Source organism: Bos taurus, chromosome X (assembly GCF_002263795.3).
Source record: "Bos taurus isolate L1 Dominette 01449 registration number 42190680 breed Hereford chromosome X, ARS-UCD2.0, whole genome shotgun sequence".
In the NCBI taxonomy this organism is placed as follows: domain Eukaryota; kingdom Metazoa; phylum Chordata; class Mammalia; order Artiodactyla; family Bovidae; genus Bos; species Bos taurus.
Genome location: NC_037357.1, coordinates 79,201,101 through 79,225,843, shown reverse-complemented (window position 1 = coordinate 79,225,843; position 24,743 = coordinate 79,201,101). Strand labels below are relative to the sequence as shown.

Here is a 24,743-nt window from a genome sequence, read left to right as displayed (position 1 = left end):
TAGACTCAAGAAATTACAAAAATAGTCTATAGAGACCTGTATACCCTTTATGTACCTTCCTCCAGTGGCAACATCTTAGATAGCTGTGGTACAATATCAAAATCAGGAAATTGATGCATTATCATTAACTAGATTACAGACCTTATTCAGTTTGCACCTTGAAAAAAATCTATATTCATCTGTGCATGTGTATTTTTTATGCAGTTTTATGCCATCACCTAACCACCACAATCAAGGTTTAGAACTGGTCTGTCATCACAGAAGAACTCCCTGATGATACCTTTTGTATTCCTGTCCCTCCACGTGCACACACCTTTCTCCTTGTTCCCTGGCAACCACCTAGCTGTTCTCCATCTCTGTACTTTTGATACTTGAGCATCTTATACAAAGAATAGTACAATATTTTTGAGATTGACTTTTTTTTCACTAAGCATAATTCTCGAGATCAATTCAATTTATTGTATGTGTCAGTAGTTCATGTTTTAAGTTGTTGAGTAGTGTTCATCGTACCAGAAGTTTGTTCAGCCGTTCAGTCATTGAAAGATACTCAGTTCTCCAATATTTTGCCATTGTGAATAAAGCTGGTATGAACATTCGTGTATAAGATTTTGTATGAATGTAAATTGTCCTTTCTCTGAGATAAATGCCCAAGAATGAGATGGTAGATATATGTGTAGTTCCGTGAGAAACTGCTATACTCTTTTCCAGAATGCCTGTACCATTTTGCATTTTCTCCAGCAATGAACTAATCATACAGTTTCTCTGCAGTATTAGTATTACCACTATTTAAATAAATTGTATCTGTTCATCTTTTTCATTGTGTTTTTACTTTGCATTCCCCTAATGGCTATTGATATTAAATATCTTTTCATGTGCATATTTACCACCCATGTATTTTCTTCAGTGAAGTGTCTGTTTCTTTGCCCCAGGTTTTTTTTTTGGCTGTACTGGGTCTTTGTTGCTGCTCAGGCTTTTCTCCAGTGATGGCGAGTGGGGGCCACTGTCTAGTTGTGGTGTGTAGGCTTCTCATTGTGGTGGCTTCTCTTGTGGAGCACAGGCTCTGGAGTGTGTGGGCTTCTGTAGTTTCAGCACGTGGGCTCAGTAGTTATGGTGTATTGGCTTAGTTGCTCCACTGCATGTGAGATCTTCTGGGACTTGGGATCAAACATGTCTCCTGCATTGGCAGGTGGATTCTTTACCACTGAGCCACAAGAGAAGTCCTGCCCCAGTTTTAATTGCATTGTTTTCTTATGATTAATGAGTTTTAAGGTTTCTTTATGTATTCTAGGTATGCTTCCTTTATTAGATATGTGATTTACAAAGAATTTTTCTAGTCTGTATCTTTTCAGTCTTTGGACAGTATTTTTGGAAGAACAGAAATGCTTAATTTTGGTGAAATCCAATTTATCAGGTCTTTCTTTTTGCATTGTACTCTTGGTACGTCTCTAAGGAGTTGTTGCTTTACCCAGGATCACAAAGGTTTTGTCTTATATTTTCTTTTTTAAAAAAATTTTATTATTTATTTACTTATTTATTTCTGGCTCTGCTAGGTCTTCATTGCTGTGCAAGCTTTTCTCTAGTTGTGGCTAGTGGGGGCAGCTCTCTAGTTGCAGTGTGCAAGCTTCTCATTGCGGTGGCTTCTCTTGTTGCAGAGCAAAAGGCTCTGGGGCTCTTGGGCTTCAGTAGTTGCAGCACATGGGCTCTGTAGTTGGGGTTCCCAGACTCGAGAGCACAGGCTCAGTAGTTGCGGTACATGGGCTTAGCTGCTCTGCAGCATGTGGGATCTTCCCAGATTGGGGATCAAACCCGTGTCTCCTGCATTGGCAGGTGGATTATTTACCTCTGAGCCACCAGGAAAGCCCTTTTATATTTTCTTTTCTAAAAGTTTATAGTTTTAGTGTTGTACATTTAAATCCATGATCCATTTTGAATTTATATACAATATGAGATTTAGCTTGAGGTTTGTTTTCTTTTTGCCAATGGATGTTCTACTGTTCCATTACTGTTTGTTGAGAAGACTATTCTTACTTCAGTAAATTGTTCTGAGCGTCTTTGTGAAAAATCAGCTAAGTGCATGGGTCTGTTTCTGGGTTTATTTTGTTCCACTGACCTATCCCTCTGCACACTGCCGTGATTACTGTAGCTAAGCTACTGTAAGTGTTAACATCAGGTAGAGTGATTCCTCTCACTTTATTCTTTTTATAAATTGTGTTCTTTTGCCTTTCCACATAAATTTTAGAAGTATTTTGTCTATATCTATAAAAAAAAAGTCTTGCTGGAATTTTAATAGGAATTGAGTTAAACCTATAGATCAATTTAGAGAAAATTAACATCTTTACTGATCCTGTCTTATTGTTGGTACATAGAAATCTCTATCATTCTTTTTAATGTATTCCATAGCATGTATATTTGTATCATAATTGATATCCTTGTACATTTGTAGGAAATTTTGATAGATGTTCTAAAATTGTATTCTAAGAGGGTTGTACCTGTTTATAATAAAAATGACAGTGAAGGAGAATGTCTGTTTCCCTACAACCTCTCCAACTCTGGGATTATCAGTGTTTTAAAGTCTTTGCCAAATTATGTCTGTAAAATTCAAGTATATAACTTAAACTGAAATTTTCCATCGTAAAAAGTTACATGCGCATTAAAAAAATCAAACCATATAAAATTGTATAAAGTGAAAAAGAAAAATCTCCCTGTCCTTCCCCTTTACCCATCCTGTTCTCCAGAGTACCATTGGGTTTGGTGTGAAGTATCTGGGCCTTTTTTATACATACCATGTATTTTTTTTTTTTTAACAAATGAAAGCATATATTTGGTTATACAGTTTTCACCTGACATTGTTATGGACAATTTTTCATTCATCTAAGTATGTGATATTGTTTAAGTAAATTCTGTTTCTATATGACTCAAAAAGGCAAAAGAATGAACTGTATAGCATTATGAATGCTTCAGAAAAAAATTGAATTTCTACTTTGTTTTAAAACTGCTGTGGCTACTGATTATGGATAACAGTATGGAGATTCCTTAAAAACTAAAAATAAACCTGTTTGCAAAGCAGAAATAGAAACACAGACTTAGAGAACAAACATGGATACCAGAGAGGAATGGGGGGAAGGGCGAGGTGGGATGAATTGGGAGATTGGGATTGACATATATATAGTATTGATGCTATGTATAAAATAACTAATGAGAACCTGTATAGCACAGGGAATTCTACTCAATGTTCAGTGGTGACCTTAAATGGGAAGGAAATACAAAAAAGAGGACATATATGTATACATATAGCTGATTCATTTTGTTGTACAGCAGAAACTAACACAACATTGTAAAGCAGCTATACTCCAATAAAATTTTTTTTAAAAGAAAAAATAAATAAGAATAGAGTTACCATATGATCCAGCAGTTGTACTCCTAGGCCTTTGTCTGGAAAAGGTGAAAACTCTAATTCAAAAAGATATATGCACCCCAGTGTTTATAGTAGCACTGTTTACAACAGCCAAGATATGGAAGCAACCGAAATGTCCATCAACAGATGAATGAATAAAAAAAGAATGCACACACACATGCACAATGGAATATCACTCAACCATAAAAAAGAATCTTATGATACTACTTTATGTGAAATCTAAAGTGATACAAAAGAACTTATTTACAAAATAGAATAGACTCACAGACATAGAAAACAAACTTACAGGGCTTCCCTGGTAGCCCAATGGTTAAGAATCAGCCTGCCAATGCAGGGCACACGAGTTCAATCCCTGGTCCAGGAAGATCCTACATGCCATGGGGCAACTAGGCCTGTGCACCACAACTACCGAGGCTGCATGCTCTGGACCCTGTGCTCTGCAATAAAGAACCCACCACAACGAGAAGCCCATGCACCATGAATAGAGAAAGCCTCTCGCAGCAGCAAAGACTCAGTGCAGTCAATAAATAAATAAAACATTGAAAAAAGAAAACAAACTTACAATTACCAAAGGGGAAAGGTGGAAGAAGGGTAAATTAGGTGTTTGAAATTGATACACATTGCTATATGTAAAATAGCTAAATATCAGAAACTATTAATATATTCAATATCTTATAAAAACCAATAATGAAAAAGAACCTGAAAAAGAATGTATATAAATAAATGAATCACTTTGCTGTATACCTAAAACTATCACAATGCTGTAAATCAACTATACTTCAATTAAACAAATACTGTGGCTTCTACTATGTATAAAAAAGGTACAAGGATATATTGTATAGCACAGGGAATATTAGCCAGTATTTTATAACTAAAGGGAATATAATGTATAAAAATTTTGAATTACTATGTTGTACACTTGAAACTGATATAAATCAACTATGCCTCAATAAAAAATATGTGAGTGTCTATATGTATATTAAATCTGGCACTGATTTTTTTAAAGCTTTCTACTGCTACTGAGATTTTATTTTTTAATTTTAATGCTATTTTTTCTCTGAAACCTTTTAGATAGCAGTAATACTTGTTTGCTGTCTCACTACTAGAACTACAAAGCTTGTAGCTTTCCTTTCTTCTCCTGACATTACTAAAGAGTGAAATTAACTTAGAAATGAAAAAAGGAATTTTCTTTGATTTTAGTAAAGTATCAACTTTCCAAAGCTGTCACTGAAATTATCACTATTTAGGGATATTTGAATTTGAATTACATATGATTCTGTAGGCCACTGCCAGTCCTTATGAATGAGGCAAAGTATAAATATAAATATATTTTTTTTACATTTGCAGCTGCTTTGCCATGATTTACTAAATAAGGAGAGAAGAAAAACAAAAATTTTCATTTTTGCAAACAAAAACATTTCTTTTTTGCAAATGGGTCACTTGTTCTCTTGTAAGGCACAGTGGTAATTCATAGACAGCCTTATCTTTCATATTCATTTTCATGCCATTCCAGAAATTATTCTAAATTCTGATTTTCTGTATAGTAATTCTTTAGGGACTGGGAAATTGAAACTTAGTTTCTATTTACTCTCTTCTCCCCCACAATAGCTCCAGCTTCTTTATTATTCCCACAGAGGCCTTGTTGTCTGTGTATGTCTTTTCACTGGATGACTCTTTTCTTCCTTAGCTGTGAAACCTAAAGCTGATCATCCTACTTTTAGTAAGCACCTGATTACTGCAGAATATAGAGCACAATTTTTAGTTTTATGGAGGTGGTTATGGACCCCTTTGAGAATCTGATGGAAAAGCGTGGATCTTCTACTCAAAAAAATACATATTACATACAAAATTCTGTTTGCAGTTTCAGGGGGTTCATGGATCTCTCATTACCACCCCATTCAAGAATTTCTGGTATAGGTATAGATATCTGGGTATTTTTATCCTTTTTCAGTGGTGTTAACAGTGGTTTGCCAAGTCCGCCACCATCTTTCATCAAAAATACTTCAGTGCTGTGGAGCTCTGCTCAATGTTACGTGGCAGCTTGGATGGGAGGGAAGTTTGGGGGAGAATGGATACATGTATATGTATGACTGGGTCCCTTCAGTGTTCACCTGAAACTATCACAATATTGCTAATTGGCTATACACCAATACAAAATAAAAGGTTACAATAAAAGGATACCAAAAAAAAACACATAAAAAAAATACTTCAGTGTTACTTTTCATATATGTAGAGTTAAGTAGCTGAAACACTTGTAACTCCTGAGAGCATGGACTGTCAAAAACTGAGAACAGACACAGCTAGTAATCAAAACACATAGAGAATTGTATTTGCTATATAAATAAGTATATTTTTTATATTCTGGAGTATTATTAGTGGATATTTCTTTAGAGTTATGTGTTGCAAAGAAAATGGGGAATGAAGACACATCTTTTTAAAAACTTTTTTTATTATTATTATTTTACTTTACAATATTGTATTGGTAAAATGGTTTAAGGGAGAAAACTTTGCAAATGTATAAAATTAATTTTCCCCTGCATTATAAATGAGAAGATTGAGATATTGAAAGGGTTGGTTTATGTTTCAGTTTCAGAACTGAAGAGCTGAATTCTTAATCTGTAGGCTGGAATTTTAGCGATGAGTCAGGTTCTTGTAGGTGTATGAGCCAGGATACTGCCATAAGCTACTGATGTACTTGCTCAGTAAAGGAAGCCTGTGACTTGTATGCAGCCTATTTTCTCTAGCATCATGCATTTCTAATCAGCATGAAACCTTATATGATAACTTTTGCCGTCTGTCTCCATCAGTACTTTGAGGACCAACCTCCTGGTGGCTTTAGGAGATTAGAACTCAGAAACTTCAGCTGTGGACGCCTATCTCTCAAAACTGTTCCTGACTGTGAGCCAGCTCTGGCTGTCTTTATGTCCTGAATATCTTTTAGTTGACTTAAGTTTTCCTTCTGGTTTGGCCCTGGCAGCTTGTGTGAGGACACAACTTTATTTTACATCTTTTATGAAGAATAGATGGACCTTTGCTTGTGAAAAATTTAATCTGAAATGAACTTATTTGTTTGTATAAAAAGTATAAAGTGTTAGTCGCTCAGTCATGTCCAGCTCTTTGCAACTCTGTGAACTGTAGCCCACCATGCACTTCTGTCCATGGGATTCTCCAGGCAAGAATACTGGAGTGGGTTGCCATTTCATTCTCCAGGGGATCTTCCCAATCCAGGGATCGAACCTGGGTCTTCCTCATTGCAAGCATATTCTTTACCAGCTGAGCCACCAGGGAAGAATAGCTTAATAACAATACTCAGAGTAGTTAGGTAGTTATGGCACGAAAATGTCACATGGGGTATATTTTTTATACTTTACATCCTGATAAATAGTAGGTTTAATTCAAGGATCACCTCCTCTATGAAGCCTTTCCTAATTCTTCTTTCCCTCTTCCATCCCAGCATCGGTCACTTCCTCCTCTATGCCTCTACTAAACCCTCTTATGTATTTTTTCACTGCGTTGTATCACCTCATTTGTTTATAGTCTGTCTCACTGGGCTCCCTGGTAGCTCAGACAGTAAAGAATCTGTCTTCATTTCAGGAGACCTGGGTTTGATCCCTGGCTTGGGAAGATCTCCTGGAGAATTCCATTGATAGAGGAGCCTGGCAGGGTGACAGTCCATGGGGTTGCAAAGAGTTGGACACGACTGAGTGACTAACACATACACTGTGCTAAGACCATAAGCTTCTTGAGGATATCGTCTGTATCTTACTCATGTCTGTGTATTATGCCTGGCACCTAGAGGTACTCAAAAATATTTTACAAATGAGGAGGTGAATAATTAGTATATTAAAGAATATTATAAAGCACTTAACAACTCAGTTAAGTTGGGAATAACAACTCAGATGCTTTCAGGCTCCAGGCATAAACAAGCAGACCTGGTAGGAACTGTGTGAAACACATGCCTTATCTAAAAGGGGCAGCTGCTACTCAGATCCAGCCCATTGGTGCTTCACGAGAATGCTGACCGTGTGTTGCCACCTTTTAATTTTTTGAGAGAAGCCAGACATTTGGGTTTTTATATGAAATCTCTTGATTGTTAAATGTTGCCAACTAATTAAGCTCTTTTTAAGCTTTTAATTGAGGTGTAATTTACATACAGAAGTGTATGAGTACACAGCTCAATCCATTTTCACAGACTGAAGTGATTTTTAAATTGAAGTATAATTGACCTACAACAATATATTATATATATGTATATATATAGACACATATATATTACGCTGTATATAACATATATATAACTGTATGTGTATGTATATATATATATATATATATATATATATATATATATATATATAATATATACATACAGTTCCAGGTATATAATACAATAATTTGGTATTTCTTCACATCACAAACTGATCACCACCTGAACTGATTTTTTGTGAGCCAAATAAAACTGATTGACCTGCAAGCCACCAATTTACAACTTATAACAAAATCTATATGGGGAACTGTGTAGTTTGGTTAAGAATCACCCAATAGGTTAACTATCTTAAAGAGACACATCTGTCAAATGCAGTGTGTGGACCTTATTTGGATTATAATTCCCCCCCCAAAAAAAATCAAATGTAAAAGAGCATTTATAAAACAATTGGGGAAATGTGAATGTTGACTGGCCATTTAATAATATTAAAGAATTATTGTTAGCTACCTTAGGTGTAATATGGTTTTTTTTTAATTAAAAAAAAATTTATTTATTTATTTGGCTGCACTGGGTCTTAGTTGTGGCATGCAGGCTCTTTGTTGCAGCACGTGGGTCTAGTTCCCCGACCAGGGATCAAACCCAGGCCCCATGCTTTGGGAACATGGAGTCTTAGCCGCTGGACCACCAGGGAAATCCTCAGTAGTTGTTTTTTTTAATAGTTGTTACTGTGTTTTATTTTTTAGAGCAGTTAGAGCAAAATTGAACAGAAGGTACAGAGTATTCCCATGAACCCTGTATCCCTACACATGCACAGCCTCCCCTGTTATCCACATCCCCCACTAGAGGGATACATTTGTTGCAACTGATGAATCTACATCATTAGCACCCAAAGTCCATAGTTTGCATTAGAGTTCACTCTGGGTATTGTACATTTTATGGGTTTGACATGTTTAATGACATGTTTAATGACATACCATTATACAGTCGTCCATGTTCATTTCTTTTTAAGAGTCCTTTAAGACACATAGTGAACAATTTATGGATGAAATGCTAGAATTTGCTTCAGAATAATTTGGGAAGAGTGTGAAAGTTGGTGTGTAAATGAAACAGGATTGACCATTTATTGATAATCGTTAAAGATGGGTAAGAGGTACATGGGAGTTCATTATGTTAGTGTCTCTGGTTTTGTATGTGTTTGAAATTTTCCCCCTCCAAAATTAGAGCAAGAGTCCAAGTTAAAGCTGAAGCATGATTTTTTGGACCTAGGACAAGAGGACACCACTGCTGATGACAGAAAGTGCATTTCTGGAGCTGAAGCAATGGCATTCTCTTTTTTCATTTATAGGGCCTGAAAGTCAGTATACTAAGACTGCTCAGGAGATTGTGAACGTCTGTTACCAGACACTGACTGAAGTAAGTGAAAAAGAGGACGTCCCTGTAGGATCTAACTTTTTGGAATCCTTTTGTTCCCTAGGGCTGAGGGAGGCCTTCTCTGCCTATCCTTTTTTAAAATGTAATATCCCACCCCAACCTTCAACCCACAGTCTGTATTCTTCCCTTCTTTATTTTCTTACCCAGCACTAAATGTTTTTAATAAGCTGTATAATTATTTACTTTATTACCATATGTATCCTTGTATCCTGCCACGAGAATACAAGCTTCATGAAGACAGGGATTTTTTTCACAGGCTGACATCACTTTAGTAAGTTCATCAGAAAGTGGTTTTTATAAACTTATTTTTCTGTGCTCATCTTTTAGCTTTTTAAATTATATTTATCTTTAATTGACTGATGATTACTTTATAATATTGGTTTAATTTCTGCCACACATCAACATGAATTAGCCATAGATGTACATGGTCCCCTCCCTCTTGAACCTCCCTCCCACGAAGACAGGGATTTTTGTTTGCTTCTCAATGTCTAAAACACATGTTGAATGAATTCACTGCTTTTCTTCCTCAGTATGATGAGCATTTAACTCAACTTGAGAAGGATATTTGTACAGCTAAAGAAGCAGCTTTGGAGGAAGCAGAATTAGAAAGCTTGGACCCAATGACCCCAGGGCCTTACACACCTCAGGTAAGTCTGAGGACTAGAAACTTCCTCTTACAGTTTTCTTATTGATTTTGGAAATTGGGAGCATGTTAACAGATGTATTTACTGAGATACCCTTCTTCTCTGTCCTTCCTCTTCATATGCCTTTCGTGTGCTTTCTTGTCTTCTCAAAGGCTAAGGTGAGTGAGGGCCATGGGTCTTGGTAGCCTTGTTGGATCCAAAAGAGACAGGCGTGGGATGTATGAATGGGGTGGGGTCTTAGTCGTTTAGGCAGTATTTAGGAGTACCAGACTCCTGACTACCATGGCCAAAGGCATCCTCTTGAATCCCTGGAGTTCCTTTGTCCCCAGCATTGGGGTTCTGTGTATGCTGTGCTAAGTCGCTTTAGTCGTGTCCAACTCTTTGCGAACCTTTGGACTGTAACCCGCCAGGCTCTTCTATCCATGGGATTCTCCAGGCAGGAATACTGGAGTGGGTGGCTATTTCCTCCTCCAGGGGATCTTTCTCACCCAGGTATCGAACCCGCATCTCTACATCTCCTGTGTTGCCAGGCGGTTCTTTACCACTAGCACCACCTGGGAAGCCCCATTAGGGTTCTGTGACATCCCAAGAGTATAGACATGGGCCACATTATTCCCTCTGAATTATCTTAGTGTAGCTCAGACGTCACCCATTTTCCTGGATTGACTTTCTCTCCCTGTAAATGAAGAAGGTAATGTTTATAATGTTCTTAAATTTCCATGTCAAAGACTAGAGAGCAAGATTAATAAGAAATTTTTAGTCTTTCTGATCTGACCCTTGAATATACTGAGAGTATTTCATCTGTACTGTACTCTTAGAGGGCCAGCATATTTGAAGACTAGGACTTAACCAGACTATAACTGTTGGAGGCACTGTGGTAAAGTGGAAAATACATGAAGTTTGGTATAAAACAGTCCTGGCTTTGAGTCTTAGCTCTGCTGCTATCTAGCTTTGTGAACTTGGGAAGTTGACCCCTCTAATCCAGTTTCCATTTCTCTAAAATGTACTTTTCAGGATTGTTGTAAACATTAAATGAGGCCATTTGCCTAGCACACAGTAGACATTCAATAAATGTTTATTTCCTTATGCGTATGAAAGTCATCTACAGGGTTCTCAGAGGTTCTTTCGAATTTAACCAAATATTCTAATACAAGTTTCTCCCAATTCCCACTGGAAAACTTTTTCATTCTGCTCAGGTTTCACTCTAAACTAATAAATGCAGCCTTTGTGATCTTTGTTGGATAATTGCTGTCTGTATCTCATTCATACAGTCTCCCTATCTATCTTTTACTCTCTCTTTTACCCTAAAACCTAGGTCACTGAGGGGCCAAATACAAAGAGCCCTAAGATACTTCCTCCAGGCCCAGAACAAGGAAAAGCTCTAGGAGTATGTGGGCAGATTGGGTCAAGGGGGCTTGGGTGAGTGATGTTCCCCAGGAAGGTCCTATTTGCTAATAGGCCCAACAGCTTCCACAGACCCTTTCTGGTAAGTTAAAGTTTAGCCATCATTCCTCAGGAGAGTCTAACTACTGAGCGGCACATGGTTTGCTCTGGTCTATGACAGCATCAGTCTAGCCCTGTGGTGAGTCCTTCCCCTCCCATGCTGTCTCAAAAATAGCTGAGGAAAACCTGGCAACTGTGCTCCCTCCTGAGCAGTAACTGTTTGGTGCAGTTAGAGGATCTCCTGGTAAGAGTAGGGTGTAGGTATTGCCTCTTCATTATTCCAGTTCACTCTCTTATCATTGCCTTCACTCATATATACACATTTAGTAAGCCCAGTTCATTACCTCTGAACCTGAGGAAGATGCATGTGAGTGATTGTCCTTACTTAATATTACTCTCAAACCCAAATGCTATTAAATATTAAAATGTGTGTAAGTTTCCCTGGTGGCTCAGACGGTAAAGCGTCTGTCTGCAATGCGGGAGACCCGGGTTCAATCCCTGGGTTGGGAAGATCTCCTAGAGAAGGCAATGGCACCCTACTCCAGTACTCTTGCCTGGAGAATCCCACGGACAGAGGAGCCTGGTAGGCTACAGTCCACGGGGTCGCAAAGAGTCGGACACGACTGAGCGAGTGCTTTGCCTTTGCCTTTTTAATACAATTTTGTTGTGTAGAAATATGACAGTAATCATACTTTACTGCCACCTCTAAATGGGTGGTAATCAATGTATTTTCACTCAACTATTTCTACCCAGCTTATATTGCACTATACATTCAGCTTGACATGTTCTCTAAAATTGCTTGCTTTATATTTTTCCACATAGTGTTTCATTCCCTAATTTCCTCTTCTTTAGTTCCACAACTACTTTATCTGCACTTGTAATCCTTTTGAATTCAGTTTTTCCTTTCTCCAGAACCCTGTTCCCATTCAGCCTTGTTTGTTTGCTTTAAAAACAAAACCAAGAGCAAAGTAACACATATGTGGGTTCTTTGTTGATAAAAGTACATGTTCATTGTGACAAATTGGGAAACATACAGAATAAATAAATTACTTAAAAATCAAGTCCACCACTGAGAAAGAACCAAACCACTGTGAACATTTTGGTGTGTTTCTTCAAATCTGTAATGTGCGTGTGTGTGCATTTATAACGTGAAATTGGTCATTATTATTTTGTGTCTTGTTTTCACTTCACATTATATTATGAGCATTTTATTTCATTAAATGGTCTTTGAAGACATTTTTAATAACTGTGTGATATTTCTACCCTCAGCCAACTTTTTAGAGAGCCCTTTCCTAAATGAGCAGGCTTTGCTAGCCTGTTAATTTTTAGTCCCTCCTGCCCTCCTTTCCCAGGTGGTGCTAGTGGTTAAGAACCCACCTGTCAATGTAGGAGACACAAGAGACTCAGGTTCAGTCCCTGTATCAGGAAGATCCCCTGGAGGAGGGCATGGCAACCAACTCCAGTATTCTTGCCTGGAGAATCCCTAGGGACAGAGTAGGATCTCAAAGAGTCAGACACGACTGAAGCTACTTTGCACACCCTCCTTTCACTGAATAGTCCATTTGCTAAATCCCTCTTCACTTTAGGAGAAGGAAGAGGGAAGGGAGCTATAATTTTTTGACTGCCAGGCATGGGGTAAGGAGCATGTATACACATCTCTTAATTTTCCCAACAACCATGTGAGGTGGACATTACCATCCATGTTTTAAAGTTGAAACTAAGACTTAGAGACATTAAGTTATTTGTTTAAGTTACTCAGCTAGCAAATGGTGGAGCCAGGACTCAAACCTAGGGCAGTTTACTCCAAAGTCCGTGGTTTTTCACCATGCTATTTTGCCTCATATTATCCTCTAGTGAGCTCATAAGCTATTACCCCTTTCCATGTTCTGGTTGGAATTGACATTTCTTTATCCCATTTTAGATGTCTCTACACCAAAACAGTCAGAATAGCAGTGGTATGGAGCCCTGGGCCTAAAAGCAATAAGACCACACTTAGAAGAAATTAGGTTATTGACCAGAGAGGCTATTAGGACATAGAATTGTCCCATAGCTTGGATGCTTTTCTGCTTCAGGCTTCTGATCACATACATCGGATGCCTCTTTGATAGAATGAGCAATATTTGTGAGAGCCCCCAAAACTTGCCCATAAAACTGTGTCAAAACTATGTTTTTTTTTTTCCTTAAATGGATTGTTGTGCATGACCTTTTCTTCAGTGAATGCACTAAAGGGGAGTTCTCTGAATTTTTTACTCCCTTTACTAAATAGAAGCTAAGTTGTATGATTTGTGCCACAGCCTCCTGATTTGTATGATACCAACACATCCCTCAGTATGTCTCGAGATGCTTCTGTATTTCAAGATGAGAGCAATATGTCTGTCCTGGATATTCCCACTGCCACTCCAGAAAAGCAGGTGACACAGGTAGGATAGTCTTTTTCTCTTAGTGAGATTGGTAGTATGCTTAGGGGTAGGGGATGGGTGAGTAATGGTGGTGATCTATGACATGTGTCAAGGATGATGATCAGACCCCTTGGCCCTGGGAGTGAGAGCCTGGAAATGTGATTTCAAGGTGGGATGGTGGCAGGTCACGTGACTGGCTTGTCTTCTGTCATGATGGGCAGAGTCAGGCACAGCAGAACTTAAGACACAAGTGTGAAAAGTGTGTGAGGCATCAGAGTATCCTGACTGGAAAGACCAGCTGCATTCAGAGACATAGTTCAAAATAATTGCCCTGCTACCTTAACTGTACATGTGTTATCAAAGTTGTTTTTAAAATTAAGCTTTTTAAATTGGCCTTTTCTAGAGGTATCAGCAGATACTCCTGATCTGAAGCCAGAAATCTTATCAGCTGATCTCGGTCAAGGTTCCACTGGCGAGTGCAAAATCCAGGAGGGTTTTTCTGTCCCAAAGAGTCCAACACAAGCTAGGAAAAGCTTGTTTAGAAGGAAGTCTCCTTGTGATGCTATACTAATAACAGACCAAGGACCTTCCTATTCTTTGGGTTTAATTTTTACCCTACCTGTGATTTCCAAAGAATGAATGGGGGAAAATGCACATGCTTTGAGCTGTGTAACAGTCCCCACTAGCTGTGGGGTTGGCCGGGATATCAGGGAGGAGCATCTGTCCTGGGTGAGAGCCCCTGGTTAACTCCTCCTACCGGCATGTCCCTCAATGATGTACTATTTGTGTTCCTTACTCAGATGCACCAGGGCCGAGGTAGGCTGGGCGAGGAAGACTCTGATGTAGATATTGAAGGGTATGATGATGAGGAGGAGGATGGGAAACCTAAGACACCAGCCCCAGTGAGTATGCTTACAGAAAGCTTATGGTTTCATTATACCTTTATATGGTAGGTGCCCCAGAAGTACAGGATAGGCCAAGTCCCCAGGCAATACCATAGGGTCTCTATAGTGAGGCCCAGTATGACTTTAATCCTTGGAACCAGCTGACCAAATCTATCCACCAAAATTATATCTTGTAAGGCAGCAAGGGGGCGGCTGGTGGTGGCTTCTGGTCTCTTAGTTGGTCAGTTAATGGTCTCAACTGGTCTCCTTTAGGAAGGTGAAGATGCAGATGGTGATCTTGCAGATGAAGAGGAAGGAACTGTGCAACAGCCTCAAGCCAGTGTCCTGTATGAGGATTTGCTTATGTCTGAAGGAGAAGATGATGAGGAAGATGCTGGGAGTGATGAAGAAGGAGATAATCCTTTCTCTGGTACATAGCTCACCATAGCACACTCAGGGCTCAGAGGAAGCTCTGGGCCACATATGCTGTTACCAAAAGCTGTTCTTTTATTGAAGTCCCATTAATAGACCTCAGGGTGCTGAGCATTCACTCATAGGATGATTAAATTCATTGGTCTTAGAAGAGGTGAAAAAATACAGCATAGGTAGAAAAAGATGATAGTCAGAAAAGCAATGCCAAAGCAGCAAGTTTGATTTGAATACTTGGATAAAAATGAGAAAGATGTGTTATATGTGGCAAAAGGGAAAGAAAATTAAGGAAAAGAGATGTTTTGTGAATTAATTGCAGTGGTAGGGGAAGAATATAGAAGGAGATGATAGGGGAAAAAAACCAGATTGCACTGAAATGGTTTTTTAATTCATTTTCCAAACTATACATCTTGTCAATGTTGACCCTAGGCAGTCCTCTGAGGTGGAGAGTCCAGGCAAGATACCTGTGTAGATGCATGGGATTAACTAGTTCTGGAAGACTAAGCCAAAGATGTTAATTCTGTCAAGCTTATCTCAGGATTTCTCTTTTCATAGCTATCCAGCTGAGTGAAAGTGGAAGTGACTCGGATGTAGGATCTGGTGGGATAAGACCCAAACAGCCCCGCATGCTTCAAGAAAACACAAGGATGGGCATGGAAAATGAAGAAAGCATGATGTCCTATGAGGGAGACGGTGGGGAGGCTTCTCATGGTTTGGAGGATAGCAATATCAGGTAATCGATAGCAACATGCTACGTACGGGGGCTGTGGCATCAGTGCTCAGCTATGATGTCAGAGGGCCCAGCATCATATTACTTTCATCCATCAAACGTTGCTTGAGCACCTACTAGGGCCAGGCACTATGCTAGGCCCTTGGGGATACACAAAGGAGCAAGACATATCCTGCCCTTGAGGAGCTCACAGTCTAGTGGAAGAGACTGATACAAAATCATTGCAGTACAGTGTGAGAAGAGCTATATAGCATAAGTTTAGTACAAAGTGCCAAGTCACACTGAGGAGGAGGAAGTATCTCACTCTGCTTGGAGTAATCAGGGAGTATCACAAATGAGGGGACATTTGAACTGGGCCTTACAGGATGAATAGAAGTCTACTAAGTATATAAGTGGCAGCAGGTGAGGAGATTCTTAGAGGTGAAACAGTATGTTCAAAGGCACAGAAATATAGCAAAGAAATTCCAGACCAAAGGGAAGTTGTTGGGAGTTGTGACTCTAGAAGCAGCAAGGGATTATGTTGTTAGAGGACCTTAACTGGCGTGCTAAAACATGTGGATTATGGTTAATGAGAATCATCACTTTAAGGAAAAGAAAGTAACATCAAGTTTATGTGTTAAATAACTCTAGGGCAATGATTGGGCTTCCCTGATAGCTCAGTTGGTAAAGAATTCACCTGCAATGCAGGAGACCCTGGTTCAATTCCTGGGTTCAGAAGATCCGCTGGAGAAGGGATAGGATACCCATTCCACTATTCTTGGGCTTCCCTTGTGGCTCAGTTGGTAAAGAATCCTCCTGCAGTGTGGGAGACCTGGGTTCGATCCCTGGGTTGGAACGATCCCCTGGAGAAGGAAAAGGCTAACCACTCCAGTATTCTGGCCTAGAGAATGCCATGGACTCCATGGGGTCACAAAGAGTCAGACATGACTGAGCAGCCTTCACTTTCACTTTCAGGGCAATAATAAGAAATTCAACTAGGATCTGTTAGGAGTGGAGGAAAGGGAAGGGACATATTTAAGAGCTGTTTAGAGGATAGATCATTTGGATTTAAGAGGTAAGGAGATTAGATACGTAATGAATGGGAATGTCACTGACATAAGAAAGAGGGAAAACAGGTATTAGATGGAGTGGGAAAGGAGGCAAAAAATGAATTTGTCTTTGGATATGTTAAGATACATATGATACATCTAAGCCAAAGGTATCCATCAAGCCACCAGCAAGCCTGGTGGCTCAGACGGTAAAGAATCCACCTGCAATGAGGGAGACCCAGGGTTCAATCCCTGGGTTGGCAAGAGCCCCTGGAGGAGGGCATGGCAGCCCACTCCAGTATTCTTGCCTGGAGAATGGACAGAGGAGCCTGGCAGGCTACAGTTCATGGAGTCACAAAGAATCAGACGTGACTGAGCGACTAAGCACACATCAGGCAAGCAGTTAAGAGCCTTAATTCATTGAGCAAATATTTGTCACAAATACAAAAGCAACTAGGATGTTATCCCTTCCTTCAGGGAGTTCAGTTTAGTGGGAAGTCTAAAACAGGCAAACAGATGATGATCACAGTGTAACATGAAAAGTGCTGTGATAGGAAACCACAGGATTTTTCTGGGGCTTGGGTAGGAGTGGAGTAGGGGAGCTGGTTAGAGAAACTGAGCTGAATCAGAGTAGGAGTTAGCTAAATGAAGAAGAAAGGGAAAGGCATTCCAGAGACCAAGAAGAGCATATATGAACACACAGAGACATGAAACACTTCTCAAGAATACAAGTAGCTCAGTGTGGTTGGTGCTTTTCATCATGATCGGTGTAATAGAGACAGTTTAAAGAGGTAGGTAAGTAAGGACCAAATCATGAAGGGCCTGAGAATTTTGGGCAGACATTGAATGAGAGTAGTATGATCAGATCTGTATTTTAAAAGATTGCTCTGTACCCCAGAAGAAAGATGGGCAGAAGCCATGAATTAATTCACAGAAGAAATGCAAATGGCCAATAAATTATGAAAACTTAGCTTCCCTAAGAATCAAAGAAATGCAATAAAACAACCAAATGCAATTTTTTTCCTATCAGATGGGCAAAGATTAAAATGAATAATAATGCCCAGTGTTGGAAAAGACATGCGTAAAAGGATGTTCAGAAACCACTGGTTGGTAATAGAAATTGAAAAAATGGGGTAGGTGAGAGAGGTATAGCAATTTATCTTACAAATCAGAAGCTTAAAAAATGTATATTCTCTTTGGCCTCCCAATTCCATATCTAGGGAGTTATTCCATGGGAATAATAAAATAACCTTCATCAAGATGTTTGTACAAGGATGTTCATCACAGCATTGTTTCTAATAGTGGAATAATTGAAGACAGGTTAAATGTTCTAGTGAGAGACTGTGAAATAAATCATGTTACAGCCACACAGTGGAATACCACACAGCTGTTAAAATGATGCTATCGATGTATGTTTATTGACATGGAAAGATGTTCATTATAAACGTTAGTGAAAAAGCAGATTCCTGAAGAGTATATAGAGCATTCCAATTTTGTAAATTAAAAAAAAAATGTTTAAGCATCAAAGTAAACGGCATAGAAAAAAATTTGGAAGGTCATATACCGAAAGATTATCTCTGGGTAGTAGAGTTATTGGTGATTTTTTTCTTTTTTTTCTGCTGTATATTCTAATTTTTTTAAACCAGTAAACGTGCATTACTTGTGTGATTTTTTTTAAGTAAAATTAAGAATAAACAAACAAACAAAAATAAAGAGCACTCTGGCAGAAATGTGAAGAAATTAATTGGGGAGAGCAAGACTGGAAGAAGACTGATGGCAGTGGTGCAGGCCAGAGATCTCAAAGAATGAAGCCAGAGCAGGCAGAATAGGGCTGGAAAGATGGAGATAAAGGTGAGATATATTGAAGAGGTAGAATCTTTAGGACTGTTGACTAATTGGATATGTAGATGAGTGAGGCTATAAGTGGTCGACAAACCTACGAGGCTTATCAGAGCATTTATGGTCACGTAAGCTAGCAGTGTGTTGTTCAGGTGTAGGGGAGTTTCATTCAGATTCTTGCGTATATGAAGTTGGCAAGTTGATGTTTTAGAATAGGATCATTTTTCTCTCAGGTACCCGTAGAATAGTCCAGAGCCATCATTTTAGTGGCCAGGGGAGGTGAGATGGGCTGATCCCTTGGTGGCACTGAGAACGGGACTGGTCAGCTAGAGGATGGTGTCCGAGCTTGAGAGATGACATGTTTCTTTTCTCAGTTATGGGAGCTATGAGGAGCCTGATCCCAAGTCGAACACCCAAGACACAAGCTTCAGCAGCATCGGTGGGTATGAGGTATCAGAGGAGGAAGAAGATGAGGAGGAAGAGCAACGCTCTGGGCCGAGCGTACTAAGCCAGGTCCAGCTGTCAGAGGACGAGGAGGACAGTGAGGATTTCCACTCCATTGCTGGGGACAGTGACTTGGACTCTGATGAATGAGGCTTCCTTTCGGCCTCCTTGGTCCGCCTTCCCTGTTCTCCAGCCTAGGTGGCTCACCTTTCCCCCATTTGTTTATATTTATTTGTTATAGTGTCTGATCCTGAAAATACCAAATTAATTAATACTGTAGCTTTTTAAAAAATAATAAGTAAGTGATAATAAATTAACTCTTCTGATTTTTCTGGGGCAGTGCCACCCTTTGATTTAAAACCAGGCAACCCCCTTTCCCCACCACTAACAAAAAGAGAGCACTCTCCTCCTTCTGCAGTACTCTCCTTAACTCTATTAATTGCTTTTGGTATCATTTTGTTCCTGGGGAAGGAAGAGAAATTATGAAATAGCTAATAACTTTATGTCCTCTTGATGTATTAGAAAATTTCCAAGCATGATATCACCTCAGTTTTCTAATTTGCAGGCTGTAACCATTGACAGCCCCCTGTTGGGACAGAGAATTGCGTTCTGGTGGACTCTGTGCCACACTAAAACCATAAACCTAATGGACAAACTGAACTGCCCATTATTTATTATTTATTTGATTATACAATGCCTTGTTCCTAAGTGGATTGGAGGCAAATAAATTATAAATCTTTGAAACAGCATATTTGTCAGAAATGATATGTCGCCATGTAAATGTGTTCTGTCCTTCCCCCACCCCCAGGGGAAATGGTAGGGAAATGGTAAGTTCTTTAGGGCAAAGACTGTGTCTTCTGTTTCTTTTCATGCTTAGGATATGGTTCTGTGCAGAATAGGTACTCAGTAAATGTTCCTAGAATCATAAAATCCTCAACAGATTTGTTATTAAGCATCTGCTCCATGATAAGCGTTCTATCAGCTCCTTGGGATGCAAAATTAAATAAGACACATTCCTTTTATTGAAAGATCTCACCATTAAGTTGGGGGAGGGGGAGGGAAATTCAAAACATGTTAATAAATCATTACAGTACTGTAAGATAAGTGCAATTAAGCTAGGTATAAAACATAGGAGAAAATAGAGGAGCAGTCATGTCTGAAAAAGTCAGGGAAGTCTTCTTAGACATACTTTTTAAGCTGACTGTTGAAGAATTAGTAGGAGCTTGCCAGATGGAAAAGTCTAGGCAGAGTGTCACATGAAATGCAAAGGCCAAACTCCAGAAATGGCAAATAGCAGAGTGTGTTCCTTGTTTGTTTGTTTGTTTGTTTGTACCTGCCTTGTTCCAGAAAGGATTTAAGGTGGTTTATGTTCCAGTCCCTCCATGCTGGAATGGCTCTAGGTGAGACTGAAAGATGGACAGGAAGCATATCATCAAGAGCTTTGAATTGATGCTAATGAATGTGAATTTTATATTAATTAGAAATGAAATGTGCTAGTGGAGTGATAAAATATGATTTGTGTTTTAGAAATTCTCAGTATATTGAATGAAGAAATAAATTGAAGAGTCATGTGTAACAAGTGTGATCCCATTTTTGTAAATGATAAAACCACATGTATATATTTATATGTGTTTACATATACTTGTATATGCAAAGGAAAAAGTCTGAAAGGATTTACACAAAATGATTGACAGTGATAACCTCTAGGCAATGAGATTGGAAGGGAAGGGGCTAAATGTTTATTTGTATACTGGGTGGGGCACTGTGCTTTTATTTCTGTATTTGAATTTTTATAAGAACATATTATTTTTGTAATAAAAATTTTAAAAAAAATTCCAGTGGTAGTGTGGAGAATGGTTTGGAGGGTGGCAAATATAGTTGAACTAGGACTGTGGCATTAGGATAGGGAGGAAGGGGGTGAATTTGAGAGAGATTTAGGGGACAGATCAACAGGACTTGGTGACCAGTTGGCATTTGGGAGTGGAGAAGGAAAAATGGAAGATGACTTCCAGAATTTTGGTTTAGGAGATTGGATGGGTACATGGTATTCATTCATTCAGCATTTATTGAGCCACCAGGCTTCCCAGGTGGCGCTAGTGATAAAGAGCCTGCCTGTCAATGCAGGAGACATAAGAAACCCACAGGTTTGGTCCCTGGATCAGGAAGATCCCCAGGAGGAGGACATGGCAATCCACTCCAGTATTCTTGCCTGGAGAATCCCATGGACAGAGGAGCTTGGCAGGCTACAGTCCATGGGGTTGCAAAGAGTCTGGCACAACTGAGCCACTGAGCACACACGAAGGTCACAGAGAGCTCTGTAGGCAAAAGAATCTGGACTTAATCCTAAAGGCAGTAAGAATCTATTGAAGGATTTGGATAATTTTAGCAGCAGTTTGGGCTATGGACTATAGAATAGGACTGGATATGGTTGTGAGTCATTTAAGCAAAGTACGAGTAAGTTGTTCTTATGCAAGAACAGGCAAAGATTTGAGAGAATTGAGGGGAGGTAAAATCTACAGGTGATTAAATGTGAGGGATATTTCAGTTAATTAGTGAAGAAACATTGATTGAGCCTAGTGAGTACCAGGCATTATTGTTGGTGCTCTGAATATAGCAGTGAATAAAACATACCCCCTTCCCTCATAGAGTTCAGGATCTAGTGGGAGAGGAAGACAGATAAGTGAATGAGAGTGAGAGAAGTACTCTGAAGACAAAGTGATATGAGAGGGTTTGGGGTGAGGGTTCTAATTTAATGGTCAAGGAAGACCTTGCTGAGTAGCTGTCATTGGTGTGTAAATAAGCATGTGTTGCTGTGATAAAATATTTTTTAAAAGTCTGAAAAAGGAAGCAATGAAAGAACCAAGAAAGTTACTTTGAAAGACTGGCCAGAAGTATGAGGAAACCAGGATACACTGTTTTTGTTGTTGTTCAGTTGCTAAAGTGTGTCCAGCTCTTTGTGACCTAATGGACTGCTGCACACCAGGCTTCCCTGTCCTTTGCTATCTCCCAGAGTTTGCTCAAACTCATGTCCATTGAGTCAGTAATGTCATCCAACCATCTCATCCTCTGTCTCCCCCTTACTTGCAGAAAGGTCAATCAAATAAAGACTGAAATTTGTCATTTGAACTTGGCAGTTGGTGAGCCTTGTGAAAATAGTTTCCTTGTAATGGTGGGTACAAAAACCAGATGGCAGGTGGGTTGAAGAACTCAATGTGAAGAAGTAGAAACAGAGCTTGGTTTGATTAAATAATTGTTGTCATTCACTTTGCCAGCTTCTGTACAGAGAGCTCTTACCTGATTTCATTTGATCCTGAACCATCTGAGATAGGTGTTACTATTCCTGTTTTACTAATGGGGAAACTGGACTGGAGAAGGGTCACCTTTAAGACCAGAAAGATGAGTATTGGATAGAGAAGCAGCTAAGAAGGAAACCATACCTCTGGGCATTTGTAGACCCTGGTAAGAAGTTTTGTCTATATCCTGAAAGTAGTGGGAAATTTTTCAGTGGGACTAGAATTGAGCTTGAAAAGGTGACCTCAGGATTGTGTTTCCAAAACATGAGCTCCATATCAGTGTAAAAATAGCCAATCTTTTCCTATTGGTAGTTTAGTTAAGCTTCTTTGGCAACTCCAGGGTTTTAGGAATTATGTTGCAAATATTTGCTGAATATAATAATCTAATATTCCCCCCTGACTTTGAAGATAAATCACTGATGTGCTTCAGGAACACTGATTCCTAGGCCCCAGTTCAACCTTCTTGAGTCACAATGCCTAGGGAAGATTGGTGGTCTGTATATTTTACAGATACCCCAAGTGATTCTTTTCTTTCCAAGTGATTTTTCCCCCACACCACGTGGCTTGAGAGATCTTAGTTCCCTGTCATTGAGTCACTAAGTCATGTACGACTTTTTGTGACCCCAGGGACTGTAGCACGCCAGGGTTCTCTGTCTTTCACTATCTCCCAGTTTGCTCAAACTCATGTCCATTATGTTGGAGATGCCATCCAACCATCTCATACTCTCTGTCGCCCCCTTCTCCTGCCTTCAATCTTTCCCAGTATCAGGGTCTTTTCCATAAGTCAGCTCTTTGCATCAGGTGGCCAAAGTATTGGAGCTTCAGCTTCAGCATCAGTCCTTCCAGTGAATATTCAGGACTGATTTCCTTTAGGACTGACTGATTTGATCTCCTTGCAATCCAAGGGACAAACTCTCAAGAGTCTTCTCCAACACCACAGTTTAAAAGCATCAATTCTTAAGTGCTCAGCTTTCTTTATGGTCCAACTCTCCCATCCATACATGACAGCTGGAGAAACCATACCTTTGACTAGATGGACCTTTGTCAGCAAAGTGAAGTCTCTGCTTTTTAATACGTTGCTAGGTTTGTCATAGCTTTTCTTCCGGGGAGCAAGTGTCTTTCAATTTTGTGACTTGGATCCCAAGAAAACAAAATCTGCCACTGTTTCCACTTTATCCCCATCTATTTGCCATGAACTGATGGGACCAGATGCCATGTTCTTAGTTTTCTGAATGTTCAGTTTTAAGCCAGCTTTTTCACTTTCCTCTTTTACCTTCAACAAGAGGCTCTTTAGTTCTTCTTTACTTTCTGCCATTAGAGTGATGTCGTCTGTATATCTGAGGTTGTTGATATTTCTCCCGGCAGTCTTCATTCCATCTAGTGATTCATCCAGCCCAGCATTTCGCATGATGAACTCTGCATATAAGTTAAATAAGCAGCAACATTCCCAAATTAATGCTATCCTCTGTATCAGCTGTTTTTAAAACAAGTGTTACATCAATGGAAATAGGGGTTGCTTATTGTAAATTTAAATTCCTGGGCTTGAAATGTGCATTTTTAATATGCATACCTATAATTCTGATGCACATAGTCCTTGTAACAGTATTCACAATGATCCTTTGGTAAACATAAGCGCTTTAGAAAAAATATAGAATTGCAAATTTTTAATTATCAGGATATTGGAGAAGTGAATGGCAAACCACTTCAGTATTCTTGCCTTGAGAACCCCATGAACAGTATGAAAAGGCAAAAAGATAGGATACTGAGAGATGAACTCCCCAGGTCGGTAGGTACCCAGTATGCTACTGGAGATCAGTGGAGAAATAACTTCAGAAAGAATGAATGGACGGAGCCAAAGCAAAAACAACACCAAGTTGTGGATGTGACTGGTGATGGAAGCAAGGTCCGATGCTGTAAAGAGCAATATTGCATAGGAACCTGGAATGTCAGGTCCACGAATCAAGGCAAATTGGAAGTGGTCAAACAGGAGATGGCAAGAGTAAAAGTCGACATTTTAGGAATCAGCAAACTAAAATGGACTGGAATGGGTGAATTTAACTCAGATTACCATTATGTCTACTACTGTGGGCAAGAAACCCTTAGAAGAAATGGAGTAGCCTTCATAGTCAACAAGAGAGTCAGAAATGCAGTACTTAGATGCAGTCTCAAAAACAACAAAATGATCTCTTTGTTTCCAAGGCAAACCATTCAATATCATGATAATCCAAGTTTATTCCCTGACCAGTACTGCTGAAGAAGCTGAAGTTGAACGGTTCTATGAAGACCTTCAAGACCTTTTAGAATTAATACCCAAAAACGATGTTCTTTACATTATAGGGAACTGGAATGCAAAAGTAGGAAGTTAAGAAACACCTGGAGTAACAGGCAAATTTGGCCTTAGAGTACAGAATGAAGCGGAGCAAAGGCTAATAGAGTTTTGCCAAGAGAACGCACTGGTCACAGCAAACACCCTCTTCCAGCAACACAAGAGAAGACCCTACACATGGACATTACCATATGGTCAATACCGAAATCAGACTGATTATATTCTTTGCAGCCA

The 24,743-nt window shown here is 39.3% G+C and overlaps 1 protein-coding gene across 12 annotated transcripts in view; it reads left to right on the top strand.

Annotated features, from left to right (window-relative positions):
- TAF1 (TATA-box binding protein associated factor 1) overlaps nt 1-24,743 on the top strand; it is a 114,078-nt gene that overhangs the window by 50,971 nt on the left and 38,364 nt on the right. For 4 of the 12 annotated variants that reach the window (XR_009493557.1, XR_009493556.1, XR_009493558.1 and 1 more), the window contains exons 33-38: nt 8,965-9,032; nt 9,581-9,697; nt 13,432-13,557; nt 14,337-14,438; nt 14,694-14,850; nt 15,405-15,582. Coding sequence is in view for 8 of the 12 variants with exons in the window: in XM_005228048.5 (XP_005228105.1) it covers nt 8,965-9,032; nt 9,581-9,697; nt 13,432-13,557; nt 14,337-14,438; nt 14,694-14,850; nt 15,405-15,582 (748 nt within the window). In the remaining 4 variants the exon portion in view is untranslated. Of the gene's footprint in view, nt 1-204; nt 4,421-8,964; nt 9,033-9,580; nt 9,698-13,431; nt 13,558-14,336; nt 14,439-14,693; nt 14,851-15,404; nt 15,583-18,820; nt 20,470-24,743 lie in introns of those variants that run through there. The other 8 variants (XM_005228046.5, XM_024988721.2, XM_005228045.5 and 5 more) reach the window with 4 other exon arrangements.